This window comes from Eptatretus burgeri, chromosome 7 (assembly GCF_056783735.1).
Source record: "Eptatretus burgeri isolate ZD-2024b chromosome 7, Ebu_testis_v1, whole genome shotgun sequence".
NCBI lineage: Eukaryota > Metazoa > Chordata > Myxini > Myxiniformes > Myxinidae > Eptatretus > Eptatretus burgeri.
In genome coordinates, this window is record NC_140967.1 from 59794275 (window position 1) to 59809872 (window position 15598).

The 15598-nt window shown below is 40.9% G+C and overlaps 1 protein-coding gene across 10 annotated transcripts in view; it reads left to right on the plus strand.

Annotated features, from left to right (window-relative positions):
- The window catches only part of LOC147023351 (uncharacterized), a 188104-nt gene that overhangs the window by 61113 nt on the left and 111393 nt on the right, over positions 1-15598 (plus strand). For 6 of the 10 annotated variants that reach the window (XM_085888681.1, XM_085888683.1, XM_085888679.1 and 3 more), the window contains one exon: positions 8596-14231. The exons of 3 other annotated variants lie outside the window; for them this stretch is intronic. In XM_085888681.1, the coding sequence (XP_085744807.1) occupies positions 8616-12581 (3966 nt within the window). In that variant the 5' untranslated portion in view covers positions 8596-8615 and the 3' untranslated portion in view covers positions 12582-14231. Of the gene's footprint in view, positions 1-8595; positions 14232-15598 lie in introns of those variants that run through there. One more of the 10 variants, XR_015060158.1, reaches the window with a different exon arrangement.

Sequence of the window (15598 nt, forward strand, 5' to 3'; positions counted from 1 at the left end):
CCCCCATTTTTCCAGTTTTTACTGAAATTTAAGCAGTTTAATGTTTCAATATACTCTTAAATTAAAGCATAAAACAAATAAACAATTGCAGATAAAAAATAATTCATAGAATTGTTTTGTTGAACAAAATTTAATCTAAATTTTTGACTCATCAAAGTAGCCACCTTTTGCAGATATAACAGCCGAACATACTCATGGCATTCTTTCTACAATGGAAATCAAATATTGTTCGGAAAGTTCTTCCCAACACTGTTGCAGAGGTTCCCACAAATGTGTTGCACTTGAAGGTTGCTTTGATTTCACCCTTCTGTCCATTTCATCCCAAACCAGCTCGATGGGGTTTAAGTCTGGAGAATGTGCTGGCCATTCCATGATTTGAAGCCCACCCTCTTCTTCTTTTCTTCTGAGGTAGTTCTGACATAACCTGGAAGTATGTTTTGGTCGTTTTCTTGCTGTAGAATGAACCCCTGACCAACTAGGCATCAACCAGTGGGTATTGCATGGCACTGCAAAATGCTGTGGTAGCCCTTTTGGTTCAGGGTGCCAGTCACTCTGTGTAAGTTGCTGACTCTGGATCCAGCAAAAGAGCCCCAGATCATCACACTTCCTCCTCCATGCTTGACAGTTGGTGTCACACACTGAGGAACCATCCTTTCGCTTCCTTGACGGCGTACAAAAACCCTGCGTGATGAACCGAAGATTTCAAATTTTGATTCATCGGTCCATAAGACCTTCTTCCAGTTTTCAGTAGTTCACTGGCGGTGCTTCGTGTCCCAGGCAAGCCTCTTTTTCTTATTTTGCTATCTTAGCAATGGCTTTCTTGCTGCCACTTGACCTGTCAAACCTGCAGCTCGAAGTATTCTCTTCACAGTTGAAACTGAGACTTCCTTACTTCGACCAGTGTTAAGCTGTGCTTGAAGCTGCTGTCCTGTGAGCCGCCTATCACGCAAGCTGTTGACTCTCAGAAACTTGTCTTCTGATTGTGTTGTGGCTTTGTGTCTGCCAGACCTCTTCCTGTCAGTTTCCTCCAGTTTCCAAGTGCCTTTTGATGGTGTGGGAAACTGTACTCACTGACACCTTGGCTTCTTTGCAATTTCTCCAAGGGAAAGACCTACACTTTTAAGGGTTTCTATGGTCTGTCTGTCTTCCGTTGTTAATTGTCTTGTTCTCACCATTCTTCTTCTTCTTCTTTCGGCTGCTCCCATGTTAGGGGTCGCCACAGCGGATCATCCGTATGATCCGCATAGTGATTTATCACATGTTTTACGCCGGATGCCCTTCCTGACGCAACCCTGGTCGCCTCTTATGACACAGGGATATGGTACACCTATTTTAACCGGGGTATACACCGGCCCAGTACACTGGTACTCATTTCGCCGACCTCGGAAGGATGACAGGCTGAGTCAACCCCCTGGTGTATTAATTCAGTGGTTCAACGGGGCTTGAACTCGGGACCTTTTGGATCCCAAGCCGCTGCCCTAACCACTGCGCCAACACCAGGCTATGTCTTGTTCTCACCATTATGATAGCAATATACTACTTCCTGCAGTACAATATTGTGCAAATAATGCTTCAGATGGTGTAGCAACACATTCTGTTCCAACACTGCTTTTTTACAGACAGAGGGTTTGTAACTAATCAACAAAAGTTGGGACACCTGTAGGAATTGTTTGCATCAATTTTCAAGGCTTAATTAACTTCCATTGCTGCAGAACAGCTACAGTTGCTAACCCATTTAGTCCTTTAGCTGACGGGGTTTTCGTGTGCATGAAATTTACCCGAAGTTACCGTTCATTTTTTGGAAGTAGACCATGTATATCGACAGAAAAGCGAGGGTCGACATCTGGTAACCCGGCGATAACTGAGAAAATGACATCTGTTTACATGCCCTCCGTGACAATATCCAGACCAAAAATTAGGAGTTGGGGAAACGAAAATTGATGAAACTTTGCCACTATTAGTCACAGAATAACAAATGACCCCTCAAAAGAAAGGTATGGATTCCCTTAATTCAACAAAATTATTTATTTTCAACTATTTTAATCAGCGACGTCATCAGAGGTCAAAAGGTCATGAAAAATGGGTGCAGGTGAAAATTTGACCAGACCCTAAGCTGTCTCAGATTTTGGGCACATGGAAGGTATTTTAGCACCTGTTTGGGTTCTAGGTATTTGGCAGAGGGTTTGAGAGAAAAATGATATGCAGTAAACCATGCCAGTACCTTTCTAAAGCTCAGTGTATGAAACTAAAAGTAATGTATTTTTAAAACAGATTTGGTGCGCTTGGAGTTCGCTAAGTTCTTCAAACAGAATGATCCAACCCAATATGGTGAACAGCTGAGCATACTCGTGAAACTGAAAGAACGAATTGCACAAAAAGATCAACAAGAAAGCCAGAAGTTGCTGAACGAATTTCACGTAGGCTGCAAATCTCTTGCTGTTGATTTTGATCAGTTCATCCTCGAGAATAGTAGCAGGTGTGAGACATTCAAGTACTGGGACACTTTCATTCAACTCATGTCAATACTGGAGCATCTCATTCGCAGCGATCGTGAAGGTAACTGGATTCTACACAAACAGACTGTCCAAGCCTTACTACCTATCTTTGTGCCTTTGATTCAACTAATTATCTGAGGTGGTGCTCACTCTATCTCGAGGACATGCACAATCTTCCAGAAACAGCTCCTGAGGTACACCAGGCATTCATGGAGAGAAAGTTTGCTGTGCAGCGAACAAAAGGTCACTTCAAAGCAGTTGGAGCAGACATTGCCCTGGAACAGACCATCAACAAGTCTCAAAAAGGTACTTCGGGCATAATTGGCAATTCTAGAAAGAAACAGTTTGTGGCAATGTGGGAGCTCATCTACCATGAGATGCTAGCCATAAGTAGCCTCCATCGAGAGATTAGTGGGGTAAATATCACTGCTTATGACTGTTGTCAATCACAATTTCAACAAGAGTGAAACGACCAGCTCAGAGAGGAATGTACAAGCAATCATGGATGTAATTGAGAGGAATGAGAACCCATTCCAAATTGCACCCATGGAATTGAAACTCCACAATATCCTCACCCAAGAGGTGATGACAGATGATATCAGTACTCAGCTGCTGAAAGTGAAAGATATCGGTTCTGCAGCATATAACATGTTCCGAAAGCAGCGTCTGGTAGAAAAGACCTTGCGGTTATCTTCGACGATTCACCGAACAAATCTGCAGACCTTTATGAGCATCCACAAGACAAAAAGGATGGAAAAGCCAAGAGTACATTGGTGACCCAGAAAGAACGTAGCTATCAGCAACATCTGGTGGAAGTTGCATGGGCCTGGGGAAACTCAATGGAAGGCCTACTACAATACAGTTGGCACTGTCGTCATACTTGTTTGATCCTGAGGGAATGATGAAGAAAGCTGTCAAAAGTGCACTTGTTCAGGAATTAGAGAAGTCCCTTGGTAAACAGAATCAGAAAGAACCATCCACGGCAGACAATGTACATACAACATTCATCGCTGATATGATGGCCAATGTGCACAAGATGAACGCCAAGGAGGCCAACACCTTTGGCGAATTCTGTGTGAATACACAACTATATTCACAATGCTGCAAAGGGTGTCAATTGAATCGACCTAGTGTTTGATTCCTACGTGGAAATGTCAATCAAAGTTTCTGAAAGGAAACGACGCCAAATGATTGCCCCTATCGAGCTAAACATGATCAACCTAGAAACACCCTTACCTGTTGAAATGAACAGGTTTGGGTCATCAGGTCACAACAAGCAAAAACTTCAGATGTTGCTTCATCAGCAGGCCATTGAACAAGCCACCAATGCAAAGTCAAAGGTTAAATTGTATGCAAGCCACATAAAAGGGGAAACAGCAGGACCATGCCACTTAGCAGATAGCGGGCATTCTTTTGAAGTCCCAGAGCTATGCTTTGATATAGAAGAGGCAGATGGCCGAATTGTTCCACACACAATGCATGCTGTAAAACATGGAACTCGCAGAATTGTGGTGCTGTCTCCGGATACTGATGTATGCATATTGATGATGTAATACTGGAAAGTATACCAGTCAAATGGTCTTCAAGAACTGTGGGTCAAGGCTGGTGTAGGCGAATCAACACGTTACATTCCCATACATGCACTGGCTTTGACGGTAGGAGCAGACTTGTGCAAAGTATTACCTGCTGTACATACCTTAACCGGATGTGATTACACAAGCAAGGTGGGAACGAAACCGGCAGCCTTGAAAGTGAACCCTGCCCCGTACTTGAAGGGATTCGGATTGAATGCAAATGATCCGAACATAGACACTTTACTCGAAAGGAGTGAAGAATACCTTACACAGGTACTAAAAAAGGAAACCACCTGCAAGACGATGAATCAGCTAAGGATCCAAATCTACCATTCAAGAAAGGGCGTCTGTCTTGAACAACTTCCACCTCCAAGCCATCCCATTAGGAATCACATTCTTAGATCATTCTATGCAACGTATCGGATGATATCTCTTCTGGCCGAGCCAAATACTCTTCAGCCGACCTCATATGGGTTCAAAGAAGACGATGATTTACTTGTACCAGAAATAGGAACATGTCCAATCCCAGAGGAGTATGTGATGCAATGCAATTGCATGAAGTGTGCAACCCACAGATGTGGATGTAGAAGCAATGGACTACCATGCTGCAGATTCTGCAAATGCCAAAGCAGATAGTTTCAGGATATGACATCAAGTTGTAAGAATCCAGCTGGGTGTGCCTGAGTGTTGGGACATTGCACATACTTTACTACATGTATGACCTACCTACAGGCATCAGCTGACTGTTCATGCACAAATATCAACATGACGCAAGGTTTAGTCGTTCAAACAAATGGGTATGAAACAAAGTTCTGTATATGCTCCCTTTCTCTGATATGCAGTTATGGGTCTAATGTGCATGTACACATGTGAAATGAATATCATTTTCATTTTCATGTTCATCATTTTCATGAAAACAGATATGGAAAACTGAGTTATTATGATTCATAACTAATAATTTTATGATTTCTAATCATTTAATTAATCATAGTTTGCATGGCAAGATGTCGAGGCTTCCTTGTATTTCAACTACCAATGGAAGCAAGAAATCTATGTTATTAATTGAAGACCACAAGGGGAAAACCGGTGATGTCACTTTTTATAAATTTCAGGGTTATTGCACCTGCCAATAGTTGGCAACATAAGGTTTCCTCTCACAATATTACTTTAAAAAATAACCAGGGGTGTCACATAATTTATATGGTATAAAGTTTAGCCGTGCAATGAAAAAACAAGTGTTGTCAAAGCTGAACAAGTAGAAACCCAGAGTTGTCAGTACTTTACTCCTGGTTATCTCCCTTTCATTCATGATAACTGTTCCACCATAATATTCAGAGTTGAGAAACAAAAAAATGAATGGTTGTAAAACTTTCACAGAATAAACTCTGAGCACTACAATAGCCTATTTGGTTATATCATGGATCTATTATTTTTGATCACAGGTTTTGTGTTCTGCAAAGTATTAAAATTAAAGTTTTCACTCGGATGAGATTGGCTTTCTGCGTTGTTCATGTTAACTGTTCCATCATAATATTCAGAGTTGAGAAACTAAGTTATAAAAGGTTGTAAAACTATCATAGCATAAACTCTGAGCACTACAATGGCCTATTTGGTTATATCATGGGCTCCGTAGTTGGTGCATATCGTGGTTCAAGCTTGGTCAAACCTTTATTGTGACTTTTATGGGACCCATGCCGTGGCTTAATGGTTAGCGTGTCTGAGTACCCATCGTCATTCGATGTACCCACCGCCCAATCAACCTGCTTTGGTATATGAGGGAGTCACATGAGGTGACTTCAGCTATCGCGGGGGTGGTTTATCCTTGGTTTCCTCCCGGTTTTCCATCATATTAAGTAGTACGGAGTAAGAAATGGAGAATCCGTCGTCATATAAGCGAAATACCCTTGAGTATGGCGTTGAACACCAATCAAACAAAAAAACAATGACCGTTTAATGTTGAAAAAAATAATCTGTGATCACCAAATTCATGTAATGTATGCTAATAACCAACAAGCATGAATTTGCTACACATCCTGGGTTAAAATTGCATGGAAATTATTAAACAAGGGAATAACCAGTGATGTCAGTTTGCAACATTTATTCGTTCTTTGCTCTTAAATTAAATAACACAGAAGCTTGGCAAATGCTACTTGCTTAATTTGATCGGCCAATGATCACTCTTCCTTTTACTGGAAAAGAAATCTATATGACAGTTATTAAACAGTCCACCAAAGTCTTGAAACTTTGTTTTTCAGGTTCTTCAAAATTGACTTATCCTGACATCTCTGGTTTTCCCCTTGTGGTCTTCAATTAGTTATGTAATTTATTTAATTTACAATTCAATGTCAATTTATTGTAATTTATATTTTTAACTTTAGAGACAATAAATCTATTCATCAATGAGCATTGTGTGTCTGAAGTGTTGGCTTCTTGGCTGTTATTCAGTTTTCATGAGAACTTCGTCAGAACCTTAACCATCGTGTGACGTCACTCATTTACATATTTAATGTAATTAAGTTAATTAATTAATGGGAATTAACTTAATTAAAGACAGGTCAGTGCATCTAATCTGATGGTTCATTTGTATTCCTGTGCAAATTGGTTGCAGTTACAGCTCTTTGATATGTCCCCAACCTGTTACGTTAAATAACGCCATAAAAATCTGTTTTAAAAATACATTACTTTTAGTTTCATACACTGAGCTTTAGAAAGGTACTGGCATGGTTTACTGCATATCATTTTTCTCCTAAACCCTCTGCCAAATACCTAGAACCCAAACAGGTGCTAAACCACCTTCCATGTGCCCAAAATCTGAGACAGCTTAGGGTCTGGTCAAATTTTCACCTGCACACATTTTTCATGACCTTTTGACCTCTGATGACGTCACTGATTAACATATTTGCAAATTTGTTTTTTGTTGAATTAAGGGAATCCATACCTTTCTTTTGGGGGTCATTTGTTATTCTGTGACTAATAGTGGCAAGGTTTCATCAATTTTCATTTCCCCTGCCCATAATTTTTGGTCTGGATTTTGTCGCGGAGGGCATGTTAACAAGATGTCATTTTCTCAGTTATCGCCAGGTTACCAGATGTCTACCCTCGCTTTTCTGTCTATATACATGGTCTACTTCAAAAAAATGAAGGGTAACTGAGGGTACATTTCATGCACATGAAAACCCCCTCAGCAAATGGGCTAATTACTTGTTCCCTGAAAAGGGCCTTTTTAACAACTCTGAAATTTACATCATTTTTCAGTTTTTGGTAACCTTAACTTTTTTTAACCTCTGGCAGTTTATCGCTTATCTTCGTACCATTTCGGGTTATTCACTGGATTTGAACTGCTTAAATTTCAGTAAAAACTGAAAAATAGGGGTATTCTGAAACTTTTGACCAGTAGAGTATACATGTCATGTTATGCCAAAAAGCTATGGATGAGTTATGACACAACTAAGGAGATGAGTTGCTTCGGTGACACCAACAAGCTGATTCGATTTTGGTTCACATCCAGCCCATCAGTGGGATACAAAACGTAAACTGTTCAACTTGGCGGAGGTATGCGCTCCACTGAGTGCCGTGATACTTTGTTCTGTTTTGCTTCGTTTTGCTCTATGTGTGATTTTTCATGTTTGTTTGTGTGTAGGATATCTCAAAAAGTTGTGGACGGAATCGGATGAAATTTTGTGGGCAGGTTTTGAGTGCAAGGATGAATTGATTTTCGTTTGGTGAAGATCCGGTTTCGGATCTGGACATGAGAATTTTTTAAGTGCCTTTTCACCATTGAGAGATGGGGCCAAAATCGATATATAGCACAACATCTCAAAATTGTGGATGGATTCAGATGAAATTTGCTGGTCAGGTTGGGTGTGTGACAAGGACGAATTGATTAAATTTTTGGTGAAGATTCAGATCCGATTTCTTTTTTTTTTGTGATTCTTCACCATTCAGTGAAAGTGCTAAAACTGATATATCGCACAATATCTCAAAAAGTTATGGACTGATTCAGACGAAACTTGGTGGACAGGTTGGCGGTGATGAGGACAAATAGATATTTTTATTCTTTTATTTTTTGCGTTTTTTAAGTGATTATTTGCGATTGAGTGATGGGGCCAAAAACGATATGTCACATGATATTAAAAAAAATTGGGCCCAATATGTTGCACTGGATCAGGTATTGTGTGGCAGAGGTATGTGCTCTCCCAGTTGCCCTTCTCGTTGTGCGTGTTTTTATCGTTGAAGTAAAGATGACCCGACTTACGAAAAAGCCTTACACTTGTGTAAAGCACTTATCACGTGGTGGTGATGTTCTTTTGCTGTTGACGACTATTTGCAGCAATTGGTTCAATTAAGAGTCGTTTTTTTTGTTTGTTTTTTAAAAAACTTTTCCCCCTTTCATGGCTACAGATATTAATGCTAACAACTTATTACGTAACACCTCATTCAAATTTCCTCTCCCCTTGTGTCCCTATCCCCCATCTGTATTTGCTCTTGTGTGCATTTTTTTTTGGGTACGCACGTGTACAATCCAGTATCAGCGGAGTGCTCTACCATGGCGGTGATCATTCGAATGGAAGGACTGCCCGATGCGGCATGCGCAATGGATATCCGCCGTTTCTTTACGGGTCTTGCTGTCCCTCCAGGAGGAGTGCACATAATTGGAGGGAAGCTTGGAGAGGCATACGTCACTTTTGAGAGCAATGATGATGCTCGCCTTGCCATGATGCGCAACAGAGGCATGATGATGGCATCGAGGATCTGGCTGCTGCTTAGCAGCAAGTCTGAAATGCTGAGTGCCATTAAATGGACACTTTCAAGTTCTGAGGGAGATTTGTCGAACATTATGACAACCCGGAGTGGTAGGGAAGATGGCCCAAGGTTGCTTCCAGCCATTCAACATGATGCGTATTTTTCTGGTGAGCATCATTTGCCATTTGGACAATTGGGAGAGGCAGGTAACTCTGGACCAATGGTTTTACCAAGAAATGACATCTCATCTACACCTTCATGTTCTAGATCTCCACTTGTAACTCAACAACAGGTGCCCAACCCACAAAGGATGCTGCTGCAGGAAGTTTTCCCTCTGGGAACAGCGCAGCATGGGAATCAGACACCAACTGGCTCCAGGGATCTGGACTTGAATGCAAGTACTGGAGGACTTGGTCATCTTGGAGTGGATGGTGTTGGTTATACTTTTCCTGAATTTACATCGGCATGGTCAAAAAACAGTGAAAGATTGGACTCACCTGGGGACAGAGGGATTTCGAATAGACTTAGAGAAAATGATATGAAAGCTTCTGATGATAATATTGTCCTTCAGCAGGGAAGTCTTGTAAGAAGTAGACAAAATGTAATTGATCTTGAGAAATGTTATTCCACAATAAATTGCCCAGCTCTGGAGTTAAAAAGTACTGAATGCAATGAATCTAGCAGTATGTCCAACCCACAGGCTCTTATAAAGCCTGCAAATCTCAACTTGAAACTTTCCCTCAAGTCCAGTGTTCCAAAATATTTGAAAGAAACCAAAACGTTGAAGCCTTGCATCGATGGTACATTCTCCCAGGCACCAGCACTGCCTGCAGATCGCAGCAGGATGGGTAAAGGTGTCCAGAAGACACATCATGATAGCATGAGCAAAGACAGCACATTAAGAGAAAATTGTGTTCAGTATGATGTTCTCAAAAGGAAAGAATTTAACAGGAAAGAAGAAAACACAATTTCTCAGGATATGAATCTTGATTATGGTAGAGTTGGGTTGAGCCATAATGAGGAGAGCAGTCAAAGTTCAATAAACGATGTTAGAATTTTAAGTACATTACGGAATTGGGAATTGTTAGATGAGCAAGAAATTAAGTTACCTTCTGAAAACTCCTCTTTGCCCCTTGATGTTGCAGATGATTTGTATGTCCTGATCTGTGGTCTCCCATCAAATGTAGATGATAATGATGTTTATTATTTATTTGATAATTTGAAAGTGGATTGTGTGATTTTGAATGAGCGTCAACAAGGGGAGTGTTTTCGAACAGCTTATGTATGTTTTGCAACACCAAGTGATGCAATTGCTGGAATGCAACAACATGGCAAGTATATTAGCCACAGTAGGAGGAGGTACAAAATACAAGTGTATCCAGCAACTCAGAATGAATGGAACAACGCACATCAGAATGCATCAGCTCAACTGCAATCTTGCTCATTGCGTCATGACCGTTCTCCACGTCGCGCCCTTTCTCCGCTCCGCGCCCTTTCTCCGCGTCGCGCCCTTTCTCCGCGTCGCGCCCTTTCTCCGCGTCGCGCCCTTTCTCCGCGTCGCGCCCTTTCTCCGCGTCGCGCCCTTTCTCCGCGTCGCGCCCTTTCTCCGCGTCGCGCCCTTTCTCCGCGTCGCGCCCTTTCTCCGCGTCGCGCCCTTTCTCCGCGTCGCGCCCTTTCTCCGCGTCGCGCCCTTTCTCCGCGCCGCGCCCTTTCTCCGCGCCGCGCCCTTTCTCCGCGCCGCGCCCTTTCTCCGCGCCGCGCCCTTTCTCCGCGCCGCGCCCTTTCTCCGCGCCGCGCCCTTTCTCCGCGCCGCGCCCTTTCTCCGCGCCGCGCCCTTTCTCCGCTCCGCGCCCTTTCTCCACGCCACAGCCGTTCTCCACGTCACGGCCGTTCTCCACATCGCTGCCGTTCTCCCCATAGCAGTCGTTCTCCCCATCGCGACCGTTCAAATTCACAACATCTTTCCTCAAAGGATTTGCATTTAACAGGATGCAATGTCCCATCCAGCTATGAAGAATTGCAATCACCTCTTGAACTCTGTGTACATGTCACTGGTTTGCCCAGCTACACTGATAAAGATATGTTGTTGTGGTTCTTTAACAAACTGTCTGTAGTTCAGCCAGTGCATCTAAGGAATGCAGGAGCATTTATGGAAGCATTTGTTGAGTTGGCCACACATGCAGATTGTTTAATCGCTCTCAGTCGCTCAGGGCAGCACCTTGGCAATCAGCAAATTTTGGTTCAATCTCTTTCCAAGAATATGATGAGACAGAAAATGGTAGAACTTCAGACCAATGAAGAAAATGAGTTGAGGAAGTTCAGTAAAAAGTGTCTGCTTGTGCAAAATCTCCCAAAGTATGTCAGCAAGAACGAAGTGCAAATTTTTTTTGAAGAGTTTGGAGTTTCAGAGGACAACGTCCTAATAATCTCGAAAGATAATGACGTTGAAGCCTTGGTGGCATTCATCTCTGAAGAACTGGTTTCAGTTGCTCAACTTCTCCAAGGCAAGAAACTGGCTGGTCAGCTGGTGAGCTTGATTCCAATCGTCAGCAATATATATAATAGGTGCAGGCGCTATATGTGTGACAAGTCTCAAGTAGCATGCACTGATGCACATTGTTTAAGAAAAAGAATACATGCCCCTACTTTTATTACTGGAAAACCTCACTTAAAACCAAGTTCTGTTTTTTCACACCCACATTTTTCGTTTCCTCCTCCCCCTCCTCTTCCTCCACCACCTTGTCCTCTTCTTCCACCACCGCCTCCTTTTCTTCCACCACCGCCTCCTCTTCTTCCACCACCGCCTCCTATTCTTCCACTGCCTCCTTTTATTCCACCACCGCCTCCTCTTCTTCCACCACCGCCTCCTATTCTTCCACTGCCTCCTTTTATTCCACCCCCTCCTCCATCGCAACAGCCTTTGGTAATGTCGCAACCTTTTGTATCATACTTGTTTCAACAAATTAACCATCCACAGATGACTGCAAACCGGACTCTTCAATTTCTAAATGGCTCTGACTCAATGCCATTTATTGTGGTTCCACCAATAACTCCATATATTAACAAGAAAGGCACAACCAGAAATACAGCCTCCAATATAATGATAGAAACGAAGAAGGATGTGATGCCTCCTCAAGGTTTAAAATCTCATGAGTCACAGAAAGAACTGCAGCTTCAGATAGAGACGTTACTTGGAAAATTGGACAAGAAGAAAATTTCGGCACTTGCCCAGGAAAACACACATAAAGTAAAAGCTAATGCTTCTGGCAACAATATGAATTTTGGAAATCAAGGATTGGTGAAACCCAGTGTTGAAAATGCAGACATTGTTCAGTTTAAGAACCTCTTCAAAATATTCAATGAGGAAAAATTTTTGAAGGTGCCCCATGGCCAAGTTTGTGAACAAAAGGAGAAGCTGATGCCCAGGCGAGATTTTCAGTGGGCTAAAGCTGTAGGTGATTCTCCAACGCTTAAAAATCAAGTTCCTGGTAATCATAATGAGTGTCACAAGAATTTGCCATCTGGGCCAACACTAGTTCAAATGGGAAACTTGCCTTTGACGGTGAATATTCAGCAGATTATGGATTTCTTTAAAGGCCATCACATTATTGCAGATTCTATCCATCTACAAAGAGGTGATCCCTGGCATCCCACACAATCATGTCGTGCACTTGTTAATTTTGAAAGTCCAGAACAAGCAGCCCTGGCTGTTAGAGTTCGCAACAGAAACCGAATTAATGGTCAGGAAGTGTTCCTCAGGCTCCTGTGATATCTATTTTTTTTTCCTTCTTTTAAGGTGGCATATAATGCCTGTTGTTGCTTTTCATCTGATAAATTATGTTTTGAGTATCACCTGGCCACTTTTAAGCCTTGCATTTATGCTTGTATGACATGACCATGCTTATACATGACAAAAGTTTGACTTCCTTTATGTGGCTTAGTTTACCTTTTTTATTTTTTTTTTGAAACCCTTTTTTGGTCTCATGTAATGTGTACTTGCCTTTCTTTGAAATAACATCACTTTCATGCTTCAATGCCATGTATTTGCCCTTGAATTCGGTGATCAGCCCATGCACATATACAAACCTGTCAGCTTTCAAAATATCCTGTTTTAATTCACGTTAGGTTTTGGTTCGTGACTTGATTGGTAATTTCCCCCTTTTGTTCACATTTAATGTTGTTATAGTAAAGACATGACTAATCCACATGTTGAGATAAAGTGCCAGCCTTTAATATATAATGAGGAAAAGGCACTCGAGCTGTTGAGAAACAAAATATGGTTTGTCACAAAAATGGAGCATCAATTTGGTTGTACATAAATCTTTCCCTCATGGCAAAACATAGGACGGCTGATCGGCATACGATGTTTCTCCTTGCTAAACATTCAATTGGTTTGTACTTGATAGGTAATGCCATTGTGAATACGAGGGACTGTATGCTGCTTTCCCCCAAATTACCTTGTGCACAATGGAGGGAATAACGAAAAATTACAAACTCATTTCACAAGAAAAAAAATGTCACTGGCTAGGTTTTGTCATCCTCATTTGGAGTAAATGGGTTTGATGAATACGGTTATTGAAAATGATGGCACAGATTTTCCATTGCCACAAGTACACGACATAAACTTTATTTTGTTGTTATTGTTTGAAAACGTATGTATTTACAACCAGTATTTAGTTTTGACACAAGATTATTTTTCCTTTTTCAAAACCCTTTCACCATATGTTGATAAATTACCGTGTATGGAAATAAAACAATATACTTTGAATGAAGGAAAGATGTACTGGAATATAAAGTGATCTGTTTTTGATGTTATTTACTTCATTGGCCACACATTGGGATTGTAATATTGATTAAATGTGTTTATTATCATTCTGTTTGAAACTAAACTTTTGATGTTAAAAATTTGACATATTGAAATAAGTTTTACCTTACGTTCATACATGATAAAGCACATGTCATTGTTCTTTATATGCTTTGCCTTAAGATCAGATGTTTGCTTTTGCAGTCCAAAACAAAGGAAATGTGGTCTGTTTGAGTGTTGCTTCTGAGTTGTATATATTTTTTTCAAAATACAAATAAAAACAACAGTTGAGTCTGTTTTTCCTTAAAGAATGTTGAAGGAATGCTTTTTATTTTATTTTTTATCTCCCAATAAATAGAATAGACTCAGGAATGTCATGAGGGATGTTCAAGTTTTCAATGTTACTGCAGATTCCACTTGCCATTGTTATACATCACAGCCTCAACTGTTTTGTCAGATGGTTTGTCCAACAATCTTAATGGAAATACAGAGCTGATGAGATACTGGTCACCAAAAATATTGGCCCATGTTGTGCTTTATTAAATGAGAAGTAGAAGGATTATTTGTTTACAATTGTAAGTGAATACACAAATGAAAAATACACAAATGCTAAGACTTCCTTGTGTACAATATCATGTTGGGGTTTTGTTGTACTTTGTTTCCTCCTGCCAATTTATTTCACTTCAGCTATGTGAAATGCATCAAAGTGTTATTAAAGCTTCCCTATTGAAGTTATCAAGAAGTTTTTGGTGTTTGTACCTCGTGTGCATGGCAAATTAAACATGTGATTGTAAATTGGCTTGTTTGGCGCAGCATCAGCATCGGGTGATTACTCGAGTCCGTGTCGGCACAATGTTGAAAAACATTTGGCACGTGTGGCTTTCTCTTTCTGAACTGCTTTTATCGCAAATACTTTGCTTACTTTATCACACTCAACACTAATGAACTTGACGTGGATCCAAAGTGAATCGATATATAATTCGTCATATACATTTCAGTAATTCTTTGTACTGATGTCTGTCCATTTACACTTTTCCTGTTGGAAGGGGGGCAGACAAAATATTTAGCTCCTCCATTCTTAGCCACACCCCCCACCCCTCCTTCCCCAATTATTTATGATAAAATGAAATGGGCAAGCCTTTGTTGATGTATTGACTAAAGTTGCTGTGAATATTCAAAGTTGTGGAGAAAAGTAACAATATACAGGGTTGAAACTGACCCACCATAGCCTCCCTGGCCATATCTTATGGAATATAAACTAGTCAGCCATATCGTGACAAGATCTGCATGAGTAAACTATCACAATGGTAACTTTAAACGAAAATGGTGATTGTGAAAGTGAGTTATCACTGGATATGTTTGTGAATGATTGGGTCTTGACTGTGAAGGAGGGGAAATGGAGTGCACTGCTTTCAAGTGACATGGCCACCGTGATTGACGATGAAAAATCTGTCATTGATTCTTATTGGTATTGAGTAGTATTTGCTCCATTTATCAAAGGTTCCAACGAATTGCCACCTGGGCAGGAAATGTCGACCAATACTTACTGTATCATCCTGGCTCTATGTGCTAGTCTTGACTATTTGTGCAAACAATGAATGAATCATATTTTCCTGACTATTCCATTTGACAAGAAAAACCACCAGTCATAGCTAGTTTCTGTGCCACCACGAATTGTCGACTGATAGTGATGATTCTCAAAGCTTTTTTTAATGCCTCTGCTGACAAAGTCTGTGGAGGCATTATGTTTTTGGATTGTCCTTATGTCTGTCAGTCCATGCTAATTTTCTTTGATTTCTCTGCAACCACTTATCCGATTGACAAGAGATTTTCACCATATGTGCGACTACTCATGTAGAATGTTATAATGATAATTATGACAAAGGTCATGTGGTGTGGATGCTAATTTTCTTAGATTTTTCTGCAACTGCTTATCCGATTGACAAGAGATTTTCACCATATGATAATGATGACAAAGGTCA